The sequence below is a fragment of the Microcaecilia unicolor genome, chromosome 10, assembly GCF_901765095.1.
Source record: "Microcaecilia unicolor chromosome 10, aMicUni1.1, whole genome shotgun sequence".
NCBI classification, from domain to species: domain Eukaryota; kingdom Metazoa; phylum Chordata; class Amphibia; order Gymnophiona; family Siphonopidae; genus Microcaecilia; species Microcaecilia unicolor.
The window spans coordinates 9,743,557-9,761,603 of record NC_044040.1 but is presented as its reverse complement, the minus strand read 5'-3'; the positions used below and the strand labels follow the sequence as shown (position 1 = coordinate 9,761,603).

The 18,047-nt window shown below is 45.1% G+C and overlaps 1 protein-coding gene across 1 annotated transcript in view; it reads left to right on the top strand.

Annotated features, from left to right (window-relative positions):
- Nucleotides 1–2,680, top strand: part of TAF3 (TATA-box binding protein associated factor 3) — a 171,136-nt gene extending 168,456 nt beyond the window's left edge. The window contains exons 6-7 of the mRNA XM_030216145.1: nucleotides 649–755; nucleotides 1,961–2,680. Coding sequence (XP_030072005.1) covers nucleotides 649–755; nucleotides 1,961–2,075 — 222 coding nt within the window. The 3' untranslated portion in view covers nucleotides 2,076–2,680. The remainder of the gene's footprint in view (nucleotides 1–648; nucleotides 756–1,960) is intronic.
- Nucleotides 2,681–18,047: the final 15,367 nt, after the last annotated feature.

Sequence of the window (18,047 nt, the reverse complement as noted above, 5' to 3'; positions counted from 1 at the left end):
AATTTAAACAAAAAAAAAAAGGACAAGGATCTGGGGAGAAGAGGGCGAGGTAAGCATGGTGCGGCGGGGCGCCCCCCAGAGGATGGCGCCCTCCTGCCATGCTTACCTCGCTTACCGTGTCGGCATGGCCCTGCAAGAGCACATCTGGATCTGGAACCAGTGGGGTAGGGTCAGCTGGGGAATAGTTGATAGACTTGGGGGGGGGGCAGTTGGGGCAGGTGAGAGTATGAGGAGCTGGAAGGTTGTTTTTGTTTCATGGTGGGGGCAGGATCAAATTTTAAAATGAAACAACAATACATTTTTCATTCATTTTTCTTTCTTATTAAAAACAAATGCAATAAAAATTCCCAACAAAAAAAAAAAGACCCCTAATCTGTCACGATTTGAGGGATAAGAGGGAAAGCTTTCCTTAGAAGCTTTGGACAGTAATGGTTTTATAAGCAAAACTTTCCAAAGTATTAAACAGATATGAAGAATTGTTGGCTTTTGAAATTTTGCTCAAAATCATGAGCCTTTTTGTAAAAAGTCCATACATAAATCTGCCTTATACACTAGGAAAGAATCAAAATGGAGCCTGATCAATGTTTTCTCTCCATTCAGCAATAACTCAGGTGTACATTTTACCTGCTGTTTATGGTTTTCCTTTAGATCCAGGATCAGTGGGGAAACAAAATGTGGATCTGTCCCGGCTGTAAAAAACTGGATGACGGTAGCCCGATGATTGGCTGTGATGACTGTGATGACTGGTACCACTGGTATGAAAAGCTTTTCTTGCCTCAAGCCTTTGTAGAGCTGTAGACCAAATGAAATCCTTATCTGCAAACCTCTTCAACTACTAACCATCATTTACACAAAGAAGTAAAAGATGATCAGTTAGAGAGTTTCTTTATAAGCATACAGTAACACTTTGTCAGTGATGTAGACCATATAATTTATAGCAGTTGGAGAATAGCTGAAGGACAAGAGCCATAACCTTACCGACCATTCTCTTCCAGGGCTGAGCAGGCCAAAAATGTGTTTAGTTTTCTGTGTCGTTCTTGGGGTTCTCATTTCTTTCACACTTTTGTTGTTGTTTCAGGGGCAGTTGTCAATAGGGCGAACTGTAAATGACAGAATAAAACAAAGTTTTGGATTATTTCCTGATTTTGGGTTAAAACCAATGTGGGAAATGATTGTTTCAAAAGAATACACATCCCTATTCTTTTCATTCTTCACAAAATGAAGAAAAAATCCATTTGTAAGTCATTTTTTTAAACGTTTAAAACAGAGCATGGCAGGTAAGGATCAGTTGCCCCATGTTGTCTACACTGCTGTAACTACACACACTTGACCAGCTGCAGGATAATCACTACTTATCCTTGTCGGTTTGGTGGTCTTCCATTTTTGGTCCTCTGCTATGCTGGGTTGATTTAAAAAAAAAAAAACCATTCCTTTCTTAAACCAACAGTCTGACCATCCCCTCCCTCAGCCCTGGAACCCTATGTCTATTACTCCATCTCTCGTTCCTCTCATTATCTTCTCTGTCTGTCCCAAGCATACTTTGTGTATTCCAGACTTCGTGCCAGCACCAGAATCTGTCCTGTTACTTAAAATTTGCTTTAACATCAGCCTGATATTCAAAGTTAGTCATGTTCACGTGCAGCTGGTTTAAATCTGGATTTTCAGCTCTTTAGTATTGGACCAAAAATCCTACCTAATACATGATGCAGTCCGTATAAGAAAGGGGCAGAGTAAGTGTGGTTTTCCAGATTACCTACATATCTGTTTAACGCCTGAATATTGCTGCTAATTTGTAGTTAAAACGGATAGTGCTGGTACAGTGACTCTGCCGTCTTGGATATTGTGTGCTGCGATATGGATGGTAGCCGGTCACTTTACCAGATATAGAATTTCTGTACATTGAGTAAAACACGCATTGTGAACGTAAGCTGATAACCTAAAATTCTTGTAAAACTCACAGGCCTTGTGTGGGAATATCAGACGCACCTCCAGATGAAGAGAAGTGGTTCTGTCCCAAGTGCAATAGCAAAAAGAAAGATAAGAAACACAAGAAGAGGAAACACAAAGCTCACTGAGGTCTCCGAGAGTCATCTTTCCATCGTTCCCTCCCTTCTCCTTTGGGGTGACCCCTTGCACTTCTGCTTCATTACATTTTCCGGATTATGACTCTTGAATGATTCAGGAGCAGCAAAACAGTTCACGCTTTGTTTAGTGGCCTATTCAGTATTTTGGCCCAAGTGAGCTACTGTACGTGGCAGCCTCAGTGTTGGGTTGTATCTACTGAAGAAATGTGTTTTGGTAGATGCGGGGTGGATGTTGATAACCTGAATGGCATAGCACCTATTTTAATGAATTTCATTGCTGGTGACTTAACAGAAATCTTTTTTTTTTTTGTTGTTGTGCTGTTCGCCAGTGGACTCCTTTCTGCTACCTGGATTTTTCATTTACTTGTTAAATGAATGGATACAAGATGTAAATTGCAGTGACTATTTTAAAGAGAAATTTGGATATGATTTGACTTGTGGTTTTTTTTTCATTTGTTTTCACCTGCAATGTCAGATAATCATATGAAACCGTTATCAAAAACAATATATGTGATGTGGTATGTTTTTTGTTATCAAACTATACAAAGCTTTTTTTTTTTGTTTTTTAGTGTTAACATGCATAAAAGCTGTTTAAATTCTGGTGAAATATATATTTTATAAAAAGAAAAGTTGTTTGCCATTTTTATTTCTTTATTAGTTGTTTTGCTGCTTTTTTAAAGTCTGCTTCATAGTTTTCATCACTTGCATAATTCAGTATGGTAGTGGGGTGTAAAACACGTTAAGGGGGTATTTTACTAAAGCTTAGCTTGAGTTATCTGTAGCAGGGCCCATTTTATTCCTATGGGCCCTGCTGCAGATAAGCTAAGCTTTAGTAAAAGACCCCCTAAGAGTCATTCACGATTGTACATACGAGTCATTTGCAGATTTATTTTACAATTTACCTAAAAATTCAAGAGTATCATTTTTTTTTCTGTAGTGGACATCCAAAATAATATTTTTAATAAGTTATACATACACTAGTAAAGTATTTGCAGCTTTAGAAATCCAAGGGCTGGACATCAGAAGTTATCAAACATATAAACGGCAAGTGACCGACTCACCTGCAAATGCGCAGTAGAGTCGGAACACTGAGAGTGTAGAAGTCCAAGCCCCGCCTCCACCAGCAGTACAGCCCAATAGGGAGGAGGGCTTGGACATGGGCGTGGAAATCGGAGGAGGAGGGAGCAGAGCGGGAAGGAGGGGGCGGAACTGAGGGAAACAGACGCTGGGGGGAGGGCAGGGAAGAGAGCAGGGTTGGTGGAGGGGGGAGGCCATAGGAAAACAAAAAACTAGCCCGTTGTTACGGGCTTAACGGCTAATCAAACATATAAACGGCAAGTGACCGACTCACCTGCAAATGCGCAGTAGAGTCGGAACGCTGAGAGTGTAGAGGTCCAAGCCCCACGTCCACCAGCAGTACAGCCCAATAGGGAGGAGGGCTTGGACATGGGCGTGGAAATCGGAGGAGGAGGGAGCAGGGAGGGAAGGAGGGGGCGGAACTGAGGGAAACAGACGCTGGGGGGAGGGCAGGGAAGAGAGCAGGGTTGGTGGAGGGAGGGGGGAGGCCATAGGAAAACAAAAAACTAGCTCGTTGTTACGGGCTTAACGGCTAATCAAACATATAAACGGCAAGTGACCGACTCACCTGCAAATGCGCAGTAGAGTCGGAACGCTGAGAGTGTAGAAGTCCAAGCCCCGCGTCCACCAGCAGTACAGCCCAATAGGGAGGAGGGCTTGGACATGGGCGTGGAAATCGGAGGAGGAGGGAGCAGAGCGGGAAGGAGGGGGCGGAACTGAGGGAAACAGACGCTGGGGGGAGGGCAGGGAAGAGAGCAGGGTTGGTGGAGGGGGGAGGCCATAGGAAAACAAAAAACTAGCCCGTTGTTACGGGCTTAACGGCTAATCAAACATATAAACGGCAAGTGACCGACTCACCTGCAAATGCGCAGTAGAGTCGGAACGCTGAGAGTGTAGAGGTCCAAGCCCCACGTCCACCAGCAGTACAGCCCAATAGGGAGGAGGGCTTGGACATGGGCGTGGAAATCGGAGGAGGAGGGAGCAGGGAGGGAAGGAGGGGGCGGAACTGAGGGAAACAGACGCTGGGGGGAGGGCAGGGAAGAGAGCAGGGTTGGTGGAGGGAGGGGGGAGGCCATAGGAAAACAAAAAACTAGCTCGTTGTTACGGGCTTAACGGCTAATCAAACATATAAACGGCAAGTGACCGACTCACCTGCAAATGCGCAGTAGAGTCGGAACGCTGAGAGTGTAGAAGTCCAAGCCCCGCCTCCACCAGCAGTACAGCCCAATAGGGAGGAGGGCTTGGACATGGGCGTGGAAATCGGAGGAGGAGGGAGCAGAGCGGGAAGGAGGGGGCGGAACTGAGGGAAACAGACGCTGGGGGGAGGGCAGGGAAGAGAGCAGGGTTGGTGGAGGGGGGAGGCCATAGGAAAACAAAAAACTAGCCCGTTGTTACGGGCTTAACGGCTAATCAAACATATAAACGGCAAGTGACCGACTCACCTGCAAATGCGCAGTAGAGTCGGAACGCTGAGAGTGTAGAGGTCCAAGCCCCACGTCCACCAGCAGTACAGCCCAATAGGGAGGAGGGCTTGGACATGGGCGTGGAAATCGGAGGAGGAGGGAGCAGGGAGGGAAGGAGGGGGCGGAACTGAGGGAAACAGACGCTGGGGGGAGGGCAGGGAAGAGAGCAGGGTTGGTGGAGGGAGGGGGGAGGCCATAGGAAAACAAAAAACTAGCTCGTTGTTACGGGCTTAACGGCTAATCAAACATATAAACGGCAAGTGACCGACTCACCTGCAAATGCGCAGTAGAGTCGGAACGCTGAGAGTGTAGAAGTCCAAGCCCCGCGTCCACCAGCAGTACAGCCCAATAGGGAGGAGGGCTTGGACATGGGCGTGGAAATCGGAGGAGGAGGGAGCAGGGAGGGAAGGAGGGGGCGGAACTGAGGGAAACAGACGCTGGGGGGAGGGCAGGGAAGAGAGCAGGGTTGGTGGAGGGAGGGGGGAGGCCATAGGAAAACAAAAAACTAGCTCGTTGTTACGGGCTTAACGGCTAATCAAACATATAAACGGCAAGTGACCGACTCACCTGCAAATGCGCAGTAGAGTCGGAACGCTGAGAGTGTAGAAGTCCAAGCCCCGCGTCCACCAGCAGTACAGCCCAATAGGGAGGAGGGCTTGGACATGGGCGTGGAAATCGGAGGAGGAGGGAGCAGGGAGGGAAGGAGGGGGCGGAACTGAGGGAAACAGACGCTGGGGGGAGGGCAGGGAAGAGAGCAGGGTTGGTGGAGGGAGGGGGGAGGCCATAGGAAAACAAAAAACTAGCTCGTTGTTACGGGCTTAACGGCTAATCAAACATATAAACGGCAAGTGACCGACTCACCTGCAAATGCGCAGTAGAGTCGGAACGCTGAGAGTGTAGAAGTCCAAGCCCCGCGTCCACCAGCAGTACAGCCCAATAGGGAGGAGGGCTTGGACATGGGCGTGGAAATCGGGGGAGGAGGGAGCAGGGAGGGAAGGAGGGGGCGGAACTGAGGGAAACAGACGCTGGGGGGAGGGCAGGGAAGAGAGCAGGGTTGGTGGAGGGAGGGGGGGAGGCCATAGGAAAACAAAAACCTAGCCCGTTGTTACGGGCTTAACGGCTAGTTCCTTAAATAAATAAACCAGTGAAGAAAGCACATAGCCCAGAAAAGTGCAGCTCAGAATCCTGATGGTATCCCAGGTTCCATGCTGAAATGTCCATTATAAATGCAATGGCTTTCCTGCTGGTCATCCTTGAGCCTTGGTATCCGATAACATGAGAAATACTGATCTATAAACAAAGAACTGTCAATATAGTCTTCCCCAAAAAGAATAAAAAACAAAAATACTTAGAAAAATAAACTTGAAACATAAAAATCTACATTGATTTTCCTTTTTTATCCTAACAAGCTAGTAATCTTTTAAAATCACTCTAAAGAAATGATAAATCAAAATTTTGATAAGCAATTCAAACGTAATCACTGAAAAAATAATCCATTAAAAAAAATTGAGATTATATACTAAACTACTTTTTCATATTAAATCAGAGTGCTGTCCATGTGCAAATGCTTACAAAAAAGTGGGAAAAGGATTCAGCTCAAAACACCAGTCACAAAAAGGCAAACTTTGTAACATGAGCATACAAAAATATAAATAGCACCCTTCGAATTACAATCCATGCAGTCTTGCAGTTTATGATGGAAACCTAAGAGTAGGGTGCACAAATTCTTTCAGTTCCATTTCATGTGCACGTATCACACAGTTATCACAGTGACAGTGTCTGCTGACATCGGAGCGAGTTAACCATGATGCCTGGGCTACTGAGTGAACAAAAAACAAATCTCCGATTCCTCCTGCGAAGAAACGCAAAAATATGGAGGGCAACGAATAATTGGCAATTTTTTAAATAGCTTTCTTGAGGGCAATAGTTTCATGAGAGTATGGGAGCTATGATCCTTTCTTCTCCTTATCCCTGTATTGTAACACTACTTCAAAGTTAGTTACTTTGCCTGAAACATTTATCTATGTATGTTGACCAGTATTTATGTTAAGAACTCTATGGACCTTATTAATAAAATATCAACTATTTCTTCCATCTTACATAAGTATTGCCATACTGGGACAGACCAAAGGTCCATCAAGCCCATCATCCTGTTTCCAACAGTGACCGATCCAAGTTACAACAGGGGCGTAGCCACGGGTGGGCCTGGAAGGGCCCCGGCCCAGCCACTTTCCCTCCAGGCCCCCGCCCATCCATGATCCAACATCCTTCGTTCCGGAGCGGAGCTGCCTGTAATGGCAGCGCTCGCGGCTCGCCTCGTCGTAGCCGCGCTGCCAGGCCCGCCCATCCATGATACAACATCCTTATTTCCGGAGCAAAGCCGCCTGAATGGCAGCGCTCGCCTTGTCGTAGCCGCGGCACCCTCAGTTGATCTATGCAGTGGGCCATGGCGCTCTCAGCAGCCTCGTTCTCACTCCGCCAGATCATCAGGCTAAAAAAATAGTTGCACATGTACACACGCAGTGCACGTTACAGGGAGGAGGGGTGAGGAGCATTGAACTAGCTAGTGCGAGGAGGCGAGCCTGGAAGGTTCTTCGTACAAGCCCAGGAACTCAGACAAGCACTGCAGGTAATAAAAGTTTAAGTACTTTTTTTTTTTTTTTTTTTTTACACATCATTTTTAGCATTGTGTAATTTGTAGTATCCCAAGAAACACTACTTATATATATATATAGTGGATTTTCCTCAATTTAATAATGGTCTATGGACTTTAGAGTGACACTGTCATACCGGGGTACAAATTATATCGTAGTCATAGGGTGGATCGAATTGGTGGAGGGGGTAGCATTGTATATTAACGAGAGCCTTGAATCAAATAGATTGAAAATTCTGCAGGAAACAAAACACTTCTTGGAATCACTGTGGATTGAAATTCCATGTGTAAAGGGGAAAAGGATAATGATAGGAGTGTACTACTGTCCGCCTGGCCAGGATGAACAGACGGATACAGAAATGTTAAAGGAAATTAGGGACGCAAACAAACTGGGCAACACAATAATAATGGGTGATTTCAATTATCCCGATATTGACTGGGTAAATGTAACATCGGGACACGCTAGCCTAGTGCTAAAAAAAAATTCCCGTTTTGCCAAAAATGGCGCTCTGGGGGCGGCACTACTGCCAACTCCTGTGGAAGGCCAGAAGTAGCGCCGGATTGGCGTGCCACAATGCCACAGTAGCTCTACTGTGGCATTGTAACAGGGCCCCTTAGCTTTTTGTGCTGCAAGTTTATTTTTCTCTAATTTTTTGGAATACTGATGGATCACATATAAATTTCATAACTCTGTTTAATATTATACTGCAATAGCCACTTTAGTTCTTGCCTCTAGGCCAATGAAAACAAATCAAGTCTGAACATTATAACCGAAGGTTTCAGTTTTGTTTGAAGGGACCTGCTTGGTTACCGACTTCCTTCCTTTTACATGTGTACCATACAATACCGCCTGCTAAATTTGCAGACCAGCACTAGTCCTCTTAAAAAGACCACACAAAATGCTGCCTTCCTACCAGGATTCCTCCTTCTGCCATTTTTCAATCTTTGCTTGCAGTAGCAGGATCCTTATCTTACAAACCTGCAGATGGACAAGTCGGGGTTCCTTGGGTGCATCTGGTTTTGAAGAGCTGCTGGAATTGTACAAGTATCTTTGCCTGTAGGGCCTTCATCAGAGCGTCAAAGGGATTGTGGGACTGTAGTCCAGACTCCACTACTGGATCACAGCTAGTCCTCTCCCAAGAGCTCCAGCAATAACAGAACTGGGAGAGAATGCCAAAGAGCCATACATTGAGGTTATAAACCTGAACCAGTAGATGATGGCTACCTGGGTTATTCCTGGAGGTTCCCTTGAGAACAATTACCATCTGAGTGGAAGAAGCATGTAGTTAATGTCATGCTGTTTTTGCCAGCTCAGTATGGGTGGGTAACAACATAGGGGTTGTCCCCACCTGAATATATTTAATTGTAGACCAGTATGCCTTTTCAGAAAGCAAGAAGGGGGACCCCAGATACAAACAGACAGGAGTAGATGAGACCACCAAGGTAGCTGGGATGATACCAAGAAATGTCTTGAACGCTTCTGTGGTAGACTGTGTCTTAATAAGCATTTCAGAGCTAGAAAAGTTATTTTCCTCAGGACAAAGAAAAGCAAAGGCAGGCTGCTTGCTTCCTCCTCTTCAGACCTCTCACAGTTTCATCATGTTGTTTGCCAATGTGAACGCTGTACTGAGTTAGGTATTGCCCTTGACGTCTCCCTTTATTGGATAGAAGGTGCTATAGCATTTTCTTGGACCTATTGACTGATATGCCAGTATTATCAACCAAACTGGATTGTTTGACTCCTGAGGCAGGCATCTCTCGTGCCAAAACGCAGGACTATGTTGAGTCTGTTTCAGTCATACCTACAAGAGAGTACTTTTTACTTTGTATTTATTTCATTGGTCATCCCCCAATTCATTATGGATCTTGCAGATCGTTTGCCTATTTGTTTTTTGGTACCATGGAGGTAGGGCATGCAAATCTATTTCATGCATGTTTATTATGGGTATCCTGAAAACCTGACTGGTTAGGCGTGTCCTGAGGACCAGGTTGAGAACCTCTGCCTTACAGAATACCACTTAGATGCTTTGCTCCCACCTACGCACTTTACATTTACCCACAAAATTGCTGGTATTCTGTGTACCTTTCCACATGCAAAATGTGCTGAGGACATTATGCATAGATACAGGCACTCACTTAGAAATTGCTCTTTCTGGTACGTAATGGTTGGGACTCGTATCTCCCAGGGGCTGAAAGTGTTGTTTCTGTGGTATCCTAACCTGGACCAATTAGCAGAAGATCTGAATAGGGACTTAATCCCAGGTCCTTCACTTAACAGTCAGCCACCAGGCTGATGCTGTGACATCACATTTTTCTGCAAGGTTATCATGTCTGTAACCTCGGATTCGTGTTTTCCTGTAAGATTAAAATTCAATGAACTAGAACCACTGGCCACCAGAGTTGCTTTGGTTTTCCTTTGATGGGACCCAGTCTGTTATCATTTGAACTGTGGATAATATAGGGAGGTATCTTTGCTGTGAAAGAAAGCATAATTTAATGAGAATAAACCTACATCATTTAATATTGTGCCAGACGCTGCTCTCTTAAATGTCTTATGTTATCGGAAAACTAATTCAGTGAGGATATGGCTGAACACTCAATACCATCAGTGCATGTAGCAAGCAGGCTTCCCGGTATATGGAATTGCATTATAATACTCTCAGAATAAAAATATGGGCTCATTCAGTGCAGTCACACATCTTGTAGATTTTTAACTTTTTTTCCCTACCGAAACCCTAAGGAACTATAGACACCCAGTTATAAAATTTTAAAGTATTGATTTCTCTTTAAACATCGATTCTACAGAAAAATGGACAATTGCAAGGCTGTTGCTCTCTTTAATGTTGAAGTTTGTGAACATTGATATAAGAAAACTGAACCTGATATAATTCCACAGCTAGAAGGCTCGTAAGATGCTCAAATACTATTTTACTTCCTAGTTTAATATAAAGATTTCTGTATGTAGGAAGGAATGCGCCTAACATTTGTAATGCGGGTTCTGAGGATGCTGTACTAACAGCAGAAATTTAGTGGGGGGGGGGGGGGGGGGGGAAGAGGGCTTGCATAGGTCAGCTGGAAGTTAAAACAACTGGTCCAGATGTGTGAAGGTGTTTCTTCTATTTTCCGTCTATGGGAAAAATGTTTAATCCATCTGTTCCACACGAGCATTATGAACCCCCTTCATCATCAGGACCACACACACATCTTGTGGCTACAGAGAAGGAGGGTTTTTTAAAAACGAAGGGCATGTGCAACGGTGGTGGTGGGGAATTTGCAACTGTGGTAAACTGGGTATTACTTGTGTTGAAAGAAGTAAACATCTGAAAAACAGTATTAACACCACAGACCATCCCCTCATCCTGCCCCCCCCCAAATATATATATATATATATTCATGGAGAAAGCAAGCAGACGGCTAGTGCTGCAAATTTTATGAAGGTCTATTTTTCTTGAAAAAACACCTTATTAAATAGGAAATTAACTTTTTCAGTAGCAAGCAAATTTCCTACTAATCTATGTCACAAACATGAAAAATGTCGACAATATAACAAAGCGTAAGACAAATAAAAGGACAGGGAGGCAGGTAGAAACCACTAGATGAGGCAAACCAAGCATCTCCTTCTGCTTCTCTTTCATTAACATGAATACATCTCTCTATCTGTATAAAAAATCTTCTATTATTATGATGTAAGTAGTGTGAATGCCTGCAAAAATAACAAGGGAAAAAGACATTCACTTGCACAGTGTCCATCTCCCCACCTCTCCTGTCTCCCAATAACTCTCTTTTTCTCAGCCTCAGAAAGACAGCAAATGCACTTCTCACAGCAGGCAAAATTATATGCTGTTCCACTGTGCGTCTCATTTCATTGCATGTTGTTTCATTAGATTCATATCCCACAAAAATCAAAATTAAAATTCGGTTCTATGTGGCTTACATAGATTTTTTTTAAAATTACAAATAACATTGCAAAGGTACATAACTAAGACTAAGAACCCTGTTTACTAAGGCACGTTAGCATTTTTAACGCACCTACAGTTAGCGTGCGCGCTAACCATGTAGGCCTCCCTCTCTTTCTCTCTCTGCCCCCTCTTTTCAGCCCCCTTCCAGCCCCACTATCCCATCAGTCCCCAGTTTCAGCCCCAGCCCTTTAATCCCACCAGTCCCGACCTTCAGCCCCAACCACTTCTCCCTGTCCCCTTTTTAGTCCCCAGTTTCATCCCCAGCCCTTTTCTCCCACCAGTCCCAAGCTTCAGACCCAGCCACTTCTCCCTGTCCCCTTTTCAGCCCCCAGTCCCCACAGTTTCAGCCCCTGCCCGTTTTCAACCTGCAATTCCAATACTAGCCCCCTTATCCCACCTACCCTCCTTTTCAGCCCCCAGTTCCAGTCTCCTTCATCCACGTGCCTTGCATTAGGGCTCCCCTTTTCAGCTCCAGCCCTGTTCTCCCACCTGCCCCAGGCATGGCCCCATTCTCCCTCCTGCCCCCTTCTCAGACCCCAGTTCCAGCTCCATCTGAGCCCCCCTCCCAGTCCCAACCTGACTGTCCTCAGCTCTGTCGACAGCCCTCTTCTCTGCCACCCAGCACCCTGCCTTAAAAAAAAAAATCTCTGAAGTGGCGGCGCAGCGCCCTCACGTCTTTGTGTAAGAGAAGCAGATCGCCTCATCGGGCCGTGTACATTAACATGTACAATCGATTTACATGAGCAAAAAAGTTCTGTGTGCAAAACCTTTGAGTGTGTGCAAACCACAAAATCACTAAAACTTTTTTGACAACGCACACCTTAAACAGGTCTGCTGAGAGGAGGGGGCAGGGGGATAAGATGCACCGGCGATCAATAGAGAGTGCTGAGCCGGCCACACATCCTCCTTCCTGCTGTGTCCTACCTATGCGGAAACAGGAAGTTACTTCACAGGAGATGGGATGTGGCAGGAAGAGGGACCTATAGCTGGCAGAGCACACTTTCGTTCGCTGCTGCGGGAGGGAGCAGCAATGGTGGATCAGCAGGAGGAGACAGCGGTGGGGCTCTGAAGATTGTTTGCTCCGAGCCCAGCTTTGTCTCTCAATGGCCCTGCCCCTAAAGCATGCAATTTGCATCCACATGTTCATTCGCATTACACATCAGCTATCATTTACTCCTCAAAGACTCCAAAAAAGTCTATCAGCATGGTCCCTACTGTGATGTGCAGGTGGTGGAGGACAGTGACTGTGCTACGTTCTTGCCTTCAGTTGGCCCCTATTCTCATTGACCCTTGAGTGGAGCCTAAGCTAAATCCATATCCACAAGCATTTTAGCATCTTGATCCACTATCCCCTAACTCCCCTCCTCCTGCCCATTTTTTTTTTTGCATGTCTACAATTCTTGCAGATATTTATTATCATACACTTATGTTCTCTAATTATATACGTTATTGTTTTGAACAGACCCCTGATGCATGTGTTTGACACTTAAACACAGTCCGTGTTGGGTCTATGAGTAAAGAACTACCGCTTATCCCGATCATGATGGCCCTTGGTGCCATTTTTTATTCTGTTTCTGTGCTGTGTTCTTCGAACCTTTTGTTGCTGTTCAGATATTTGTGGATATCCACAAGCCTGCCATTTTCTAATTTTGGAGTATAGGATCATTCTTCAGGAGAAGTCTTGCATCATAAGTTCAAGACTCATCCTGGCTGACTATGCCAGTGCTTCCCAACTCTCTCCTAGAGGCACACTTAGCCAGTAGGGTTTTCAGGATTACCACAATGAATAGGAGGAAATATTTTTTCACTCAACGAATAGTTAAGCTCTGGAACTCTTTGCCGGAGGAGATGGTAACAGCGCTTAGCGTATCTGGGTTTAAAAAAGGTTTGGACAAATTCCTGGAGGAAAAGTCTGTAGTGTGCTATTGAGACAGACATGGGAAGCAAGTGTTTGCCCTGGGATTTGTAGTATGGAATGTTGCTACTCTGAGATTCTGCATGGAATCTTGTCACTCTTTAGGATTCCAGAATCTTGCTATTCTTTGGGGTTCTACATGGAATGTTGCTACTCTTTGAGATTCTGTATGGAGTCTTGTCACTTTAGGATTCCAGAATCTTGCAATTCTTTGGGGTTCTACATGGAATGTTGCTACTCTGAGATTCTGCATGGAATCTTGTCACTCTCTAGCATTCCAGAATCTTTCAATTCTTTGGGATTCTACATGGAATGTTGCTACTCTGAGATTCTGCATGGAATCTTGTCACTCTTTAGGATTCCAGAATCTTGCTATTCTTTGGGGTTCTACATGGAATGTTGCCACGATTTGGGTTTCTGCCAGGTACTCGTGACCTGGCTTGGCCACTGTTTGGAAATCGGGATACTGGGCTAGATGGACCACTGGTCTGACCCAGTATGGCCACTCTTATGTTCTAAAGATTACATGGATACAGCAACTTGAATCAAAGTCTATGACAGCAGATAAAGACCTGAACGGTCCAACCAGTCTGCCCAAGAGCCACAGCCATTATGAATTCATGATTAAATCAACATTGAATGCAATATAAAATACTTGATCATGGTCTTTCTTGATGTTTCTGGGACATAAACAATAGAAAGAAGTCCACCCGGCCCTATCCTTATATTCCAACTACTGGAGTTGTCGTCAAATCCCACTCCAGCCTATCTGAATCCATCTTGTCATTTGTGGGACACAGATGGTAAAAGTCTGCCTGGCCCTGTCCTCAGGTTTCACTACTGAAGTTGCCATCAAAGCCTTTTCCAGCCCATACTAAACCAGATTGTCAAATATGGGACACAGACTGTACAAAAGTCTGCCTGGCGTTGAGTCACCATCTAAGCGCCATTCGACACATCCACACCCATGCAGCCATTTAAGTTTAGGGGGTTTTTTTATACCATCCATTTTCTAATTAGAGATCCTCTGTGTTCATCCCACACCTTTTCAAATTCCATCACCATTTTTGTCTCTACCACCTCCCTCATTGTGGAAATCCAGAAAACCAGGCCTGGCTTGTGGACCTCAAGGACTAGAGTTGAGGACTCCTGCCCTAAAGCTTTCATTGATATTAATCTGTTCTTTCTTTTTCAGCACACTATTCAACTGCATAATTTCCCTCACTGTAATATCACCCTCACCAAATCAACCATATCAATCAAATAGACAGAGAAAGACATGGGAAGCAACTGTTTGCCCTGGGATTTGTAGTATGGAGTGTTGCCATGATTTGGGTTTCTGCAAGGTACTTGTGACCTGGCTTGGCCACTGTTTGGAAAACAGGATACTGGGCTAGATGGACCATTGGTTACTTTTATGTGAGATTTGCACCCAATCCATGTGCCTACACTACTGCAGGCCACTTTTTACCACGGCTTAGTAAAAGAGCCCCTCAGTGTGGTATTTAATACTTCAACAACCAGCCACAATCATGATCTTAATAAAGCAATGTCTTTGTTGCATGATACCTGGATATTATGGGTGCTTAAAGGATAATGTCAGTCTATGGCAGATTACTGTTAATCACTGTTATACAACTGAAGAATCTCCTAATTCTCAATTTCCTAAGGTTGTCATCTTGCTTCTAATTTGCCTCAACAAGTAACAGAAGTTGTGTCCAAATACACCATGTTTTCATTTGTTAGGGTTCCATCATCATTTTCGTTTTTATGCAGGTCATTGCCAACAATTTTAATTACTTTCTGCCACAGAAATTAGAGCCAGCATCTTGTCTGCCACCTGGATCATCCGGGCCTTTGACCAGGCCATTTCTGTCTTTCTTGTCCTCTTTATTAAATTTGTGTTTTGCTTCAACAGAACTGCCTAAAGCCGGACTCCGTTTTTTGGGGTTAGACCAGGTTAATGATTGATTAAAACCACCGAATACTTTTTTTTTACTCTTCCATCCATGTTCTACTGTATAAAGTTACAATGTTTAGGAATTATTAGACAAAGAATACAGAATAAAATGGAGAATGTAATGCCTATCGCTCCCAGGGCCGGCATTAGGGGGGGAGGTGCAAACAGGGCAGCTGTCCTGGGCTCCACGGATCAGGGGTGCCCCCATGGGCCAACATTTCTTCCCCTTCCACTGTCTCCTTCATCTTCCTGGACTACCTTTAAAATACATTGCTCTTTGCAGAGGGTCACCGGCACAGCAGTGATTCTGATATGCTGTCTTGCGGCTTCCTTGGTGCTTTCCCCCTGCTGTGATCTGCCCTCCTCTGACACATGTTTCTGCCTAGATGGACCACAGCCATGAGAAGGCATCAAATAGGCCACGGGCATCTTATCAGAATCGCTGCTGCGGTGACAACCCCCTGCGAACAACAATACATTTCAAAGGTAGTCCTGGAAGGTAAGGGAGACGTGGGATGGGGGTGGAGAGAAGGAGAAGATGTGCCAGACCATGGTGATCCCCTGGAGCAGATGTTTTTAAAGTAGATCAGGAGAGGGGATTCAAAGAGAAGGCAAAATGCCAGACCGGGTGGGGGGAGGTAAAGTGGAAGAAATGATGAGTCCGTAAACAGAGGCGAGAGATTGTGAACAATGGGATGGAGGGAGGGAAGAGAAAGGGAGATATGGTGGACCTGGTCGTGGTGAGGAGGGAGGAAGAGATGCTGGATGGAAGGGCTGTTGAGAAGAGAAAGGGAGAGATGGTGGCCCTAGGGGTGGTGGTGGGGAGGGAGGGAGAAATGCTGGATGGGAGGGCAGTCTGGAAGAAAGCGAGAAATTGGAAGGGAGGGATAGAGGGAGAAATGTTGGGGCTAAGGGTGGAAGGGAGGGAGAGATGCTAAACTATGGGATGGAAGAAAAGAGATGCTGCATCAAGGGGGGGGGGAGAAGAACAGAAAAGAGAGGGAGTAATGTTGAATCATGGGGGATGGAACCATGGAGTTGGGGCAGGAGGGACGAGAAGTGGGACAGGAAGATGGTAGGGGTGGAGAGAAAAGGATGGGGAGCAGTCAGGCAATGAGGGTGGGGTGGGCTACAAGAGTGGAGAGAGGGAGAGGGGATTCTGAAAATGGTGGAACCATGTGAGAGAGGTCAAAATGGGGGTAGCAGGAAGATGAGTGAGAGGAAAATAGGGAGTACAGAGGTAGAAATGTGCTAATGGAGAGTAGATAGAAGGAAATAGGAGACTGGGAAAGGAGTGAGATGGGAAATGGGAGAGCTAGGAACTGAAAAGAGATGAAAAATTGATTGGTAGCTGAAAATTACAAAGAAAGAGAAGGGTGAGAGAGGGTAAAATCTGAGTGGACAGAGGCAGAAAAAAAAGGGAGGAAAGAGCTGAAAGGGAAAAATCAATATATTAAAGAAAGGCATAATGAGGGAATGGAACAAGAGAGGAGAAAAGACAAATGGACAGCAGACACTGGAAAGAGAATTAGCAAGAGACAGAATAAAAGAGAAACTGGGGCCAAGAAGATGGGAAAACAAGACATCCAGACAACAAAGGTAGAAAAATGGTTTTATTTTGGAATTTATTACGTGGAATATATTAGCTTTGGGATTTGTGCATCACTTTTTTTTTTGTATTGTATTCAATGGCATAGACAGATGGCTGCTTGAGGGAGGGGTCTTGAGCCATGGGTACCAAATTTAATCCCTAGCCGAATGCAAAATGTAAATACATAAGCTGGAGGAGATCCCCAAGCCCTGCCAACTGAAGACCACCTCTTCCAGTCCGGCAGCCAGAAATCGCCAAGCTCTGCAGCTGCTGACAGTATCCCCGAGCTGCCACTGCTGTACCCCCCAATCCCACGCATGTTCGGTTTTCATGCATTTGTGAAAGCCGAGCAGGCACATGGGGGAGAGGGGAGGCAGCATCTCTGAAATACTGCCACCGGCTGCAGATCTTGGAGAGTTCTGGTCACAAAAACAGTGAGGGTAGAAATCTGCCTCTCTATCCTACAGCTAAAGCGCACATTAATGGTTCTTTGAATTTGTGGCTGTCAGGATCTATTGCTTTGGTTTCACTACAGCTGCTCTTTGCTGCCCCCTGAAGCTGACACCCTAGGCAGCTGCCTAGGCTTGCCTAATCTTTGGGCTGGCCCTGACTGGTGACCTGTACTAGCTACTACTGAAAACAGGATACTGGGCTTGATGGACATTTGGTGTGACCTGGCATGACAGTTCATATGTTCTTACAGTTCCCCCGCTCCCCCTCCCCCCCCAAAAAAAAGGTTCCATTTGCATCTAGTTTTAGGTGTGTTAGTGGTGCCCGTATACTTCTCTTGGCACCTGCTGGCAGGTTACATGGAAGGCAGTGAGCTACATGATGAGAGAAGCTACATGTACAGTAGGTTTTTGATGCCGGAACTTGCTCAACCCCTCTGTTTGCTCCTACCTTCTCCCTTTCTGCCTGCAGCATCACTTGCCCGTGTGATGATGTCATGGGTATTCTAGGGAGTTGATTGGTGGAATGCTTGAGGGAAGCATTGACCCCTGTGGGCCAACACTTCACAAGACCAGAACACTGCACCAGTGATTTCACAGTAAGAATACTGAAAGGTAATTTTAAAACAATACAGGAACGTAAGACCTTTGAAATAAGAGTGATTGAATATTTTGACACCCAACAAACAGGACTTAATAAGGATCTGGGTTTTCTAACCCATTATAAACCATAAAGCTGTGTTTCTCTGTTTATTACCCTCCTCTCACCTACCAACACCCATTCTGTTAGAATATCAATGAAATACTTTGATGTCCCCACGCATACCCCCACCCTCCCACTCTGTCAGACTGTCAAAGTAATGCTTTGATGTTTCTCTCATATATACTATCTGCTA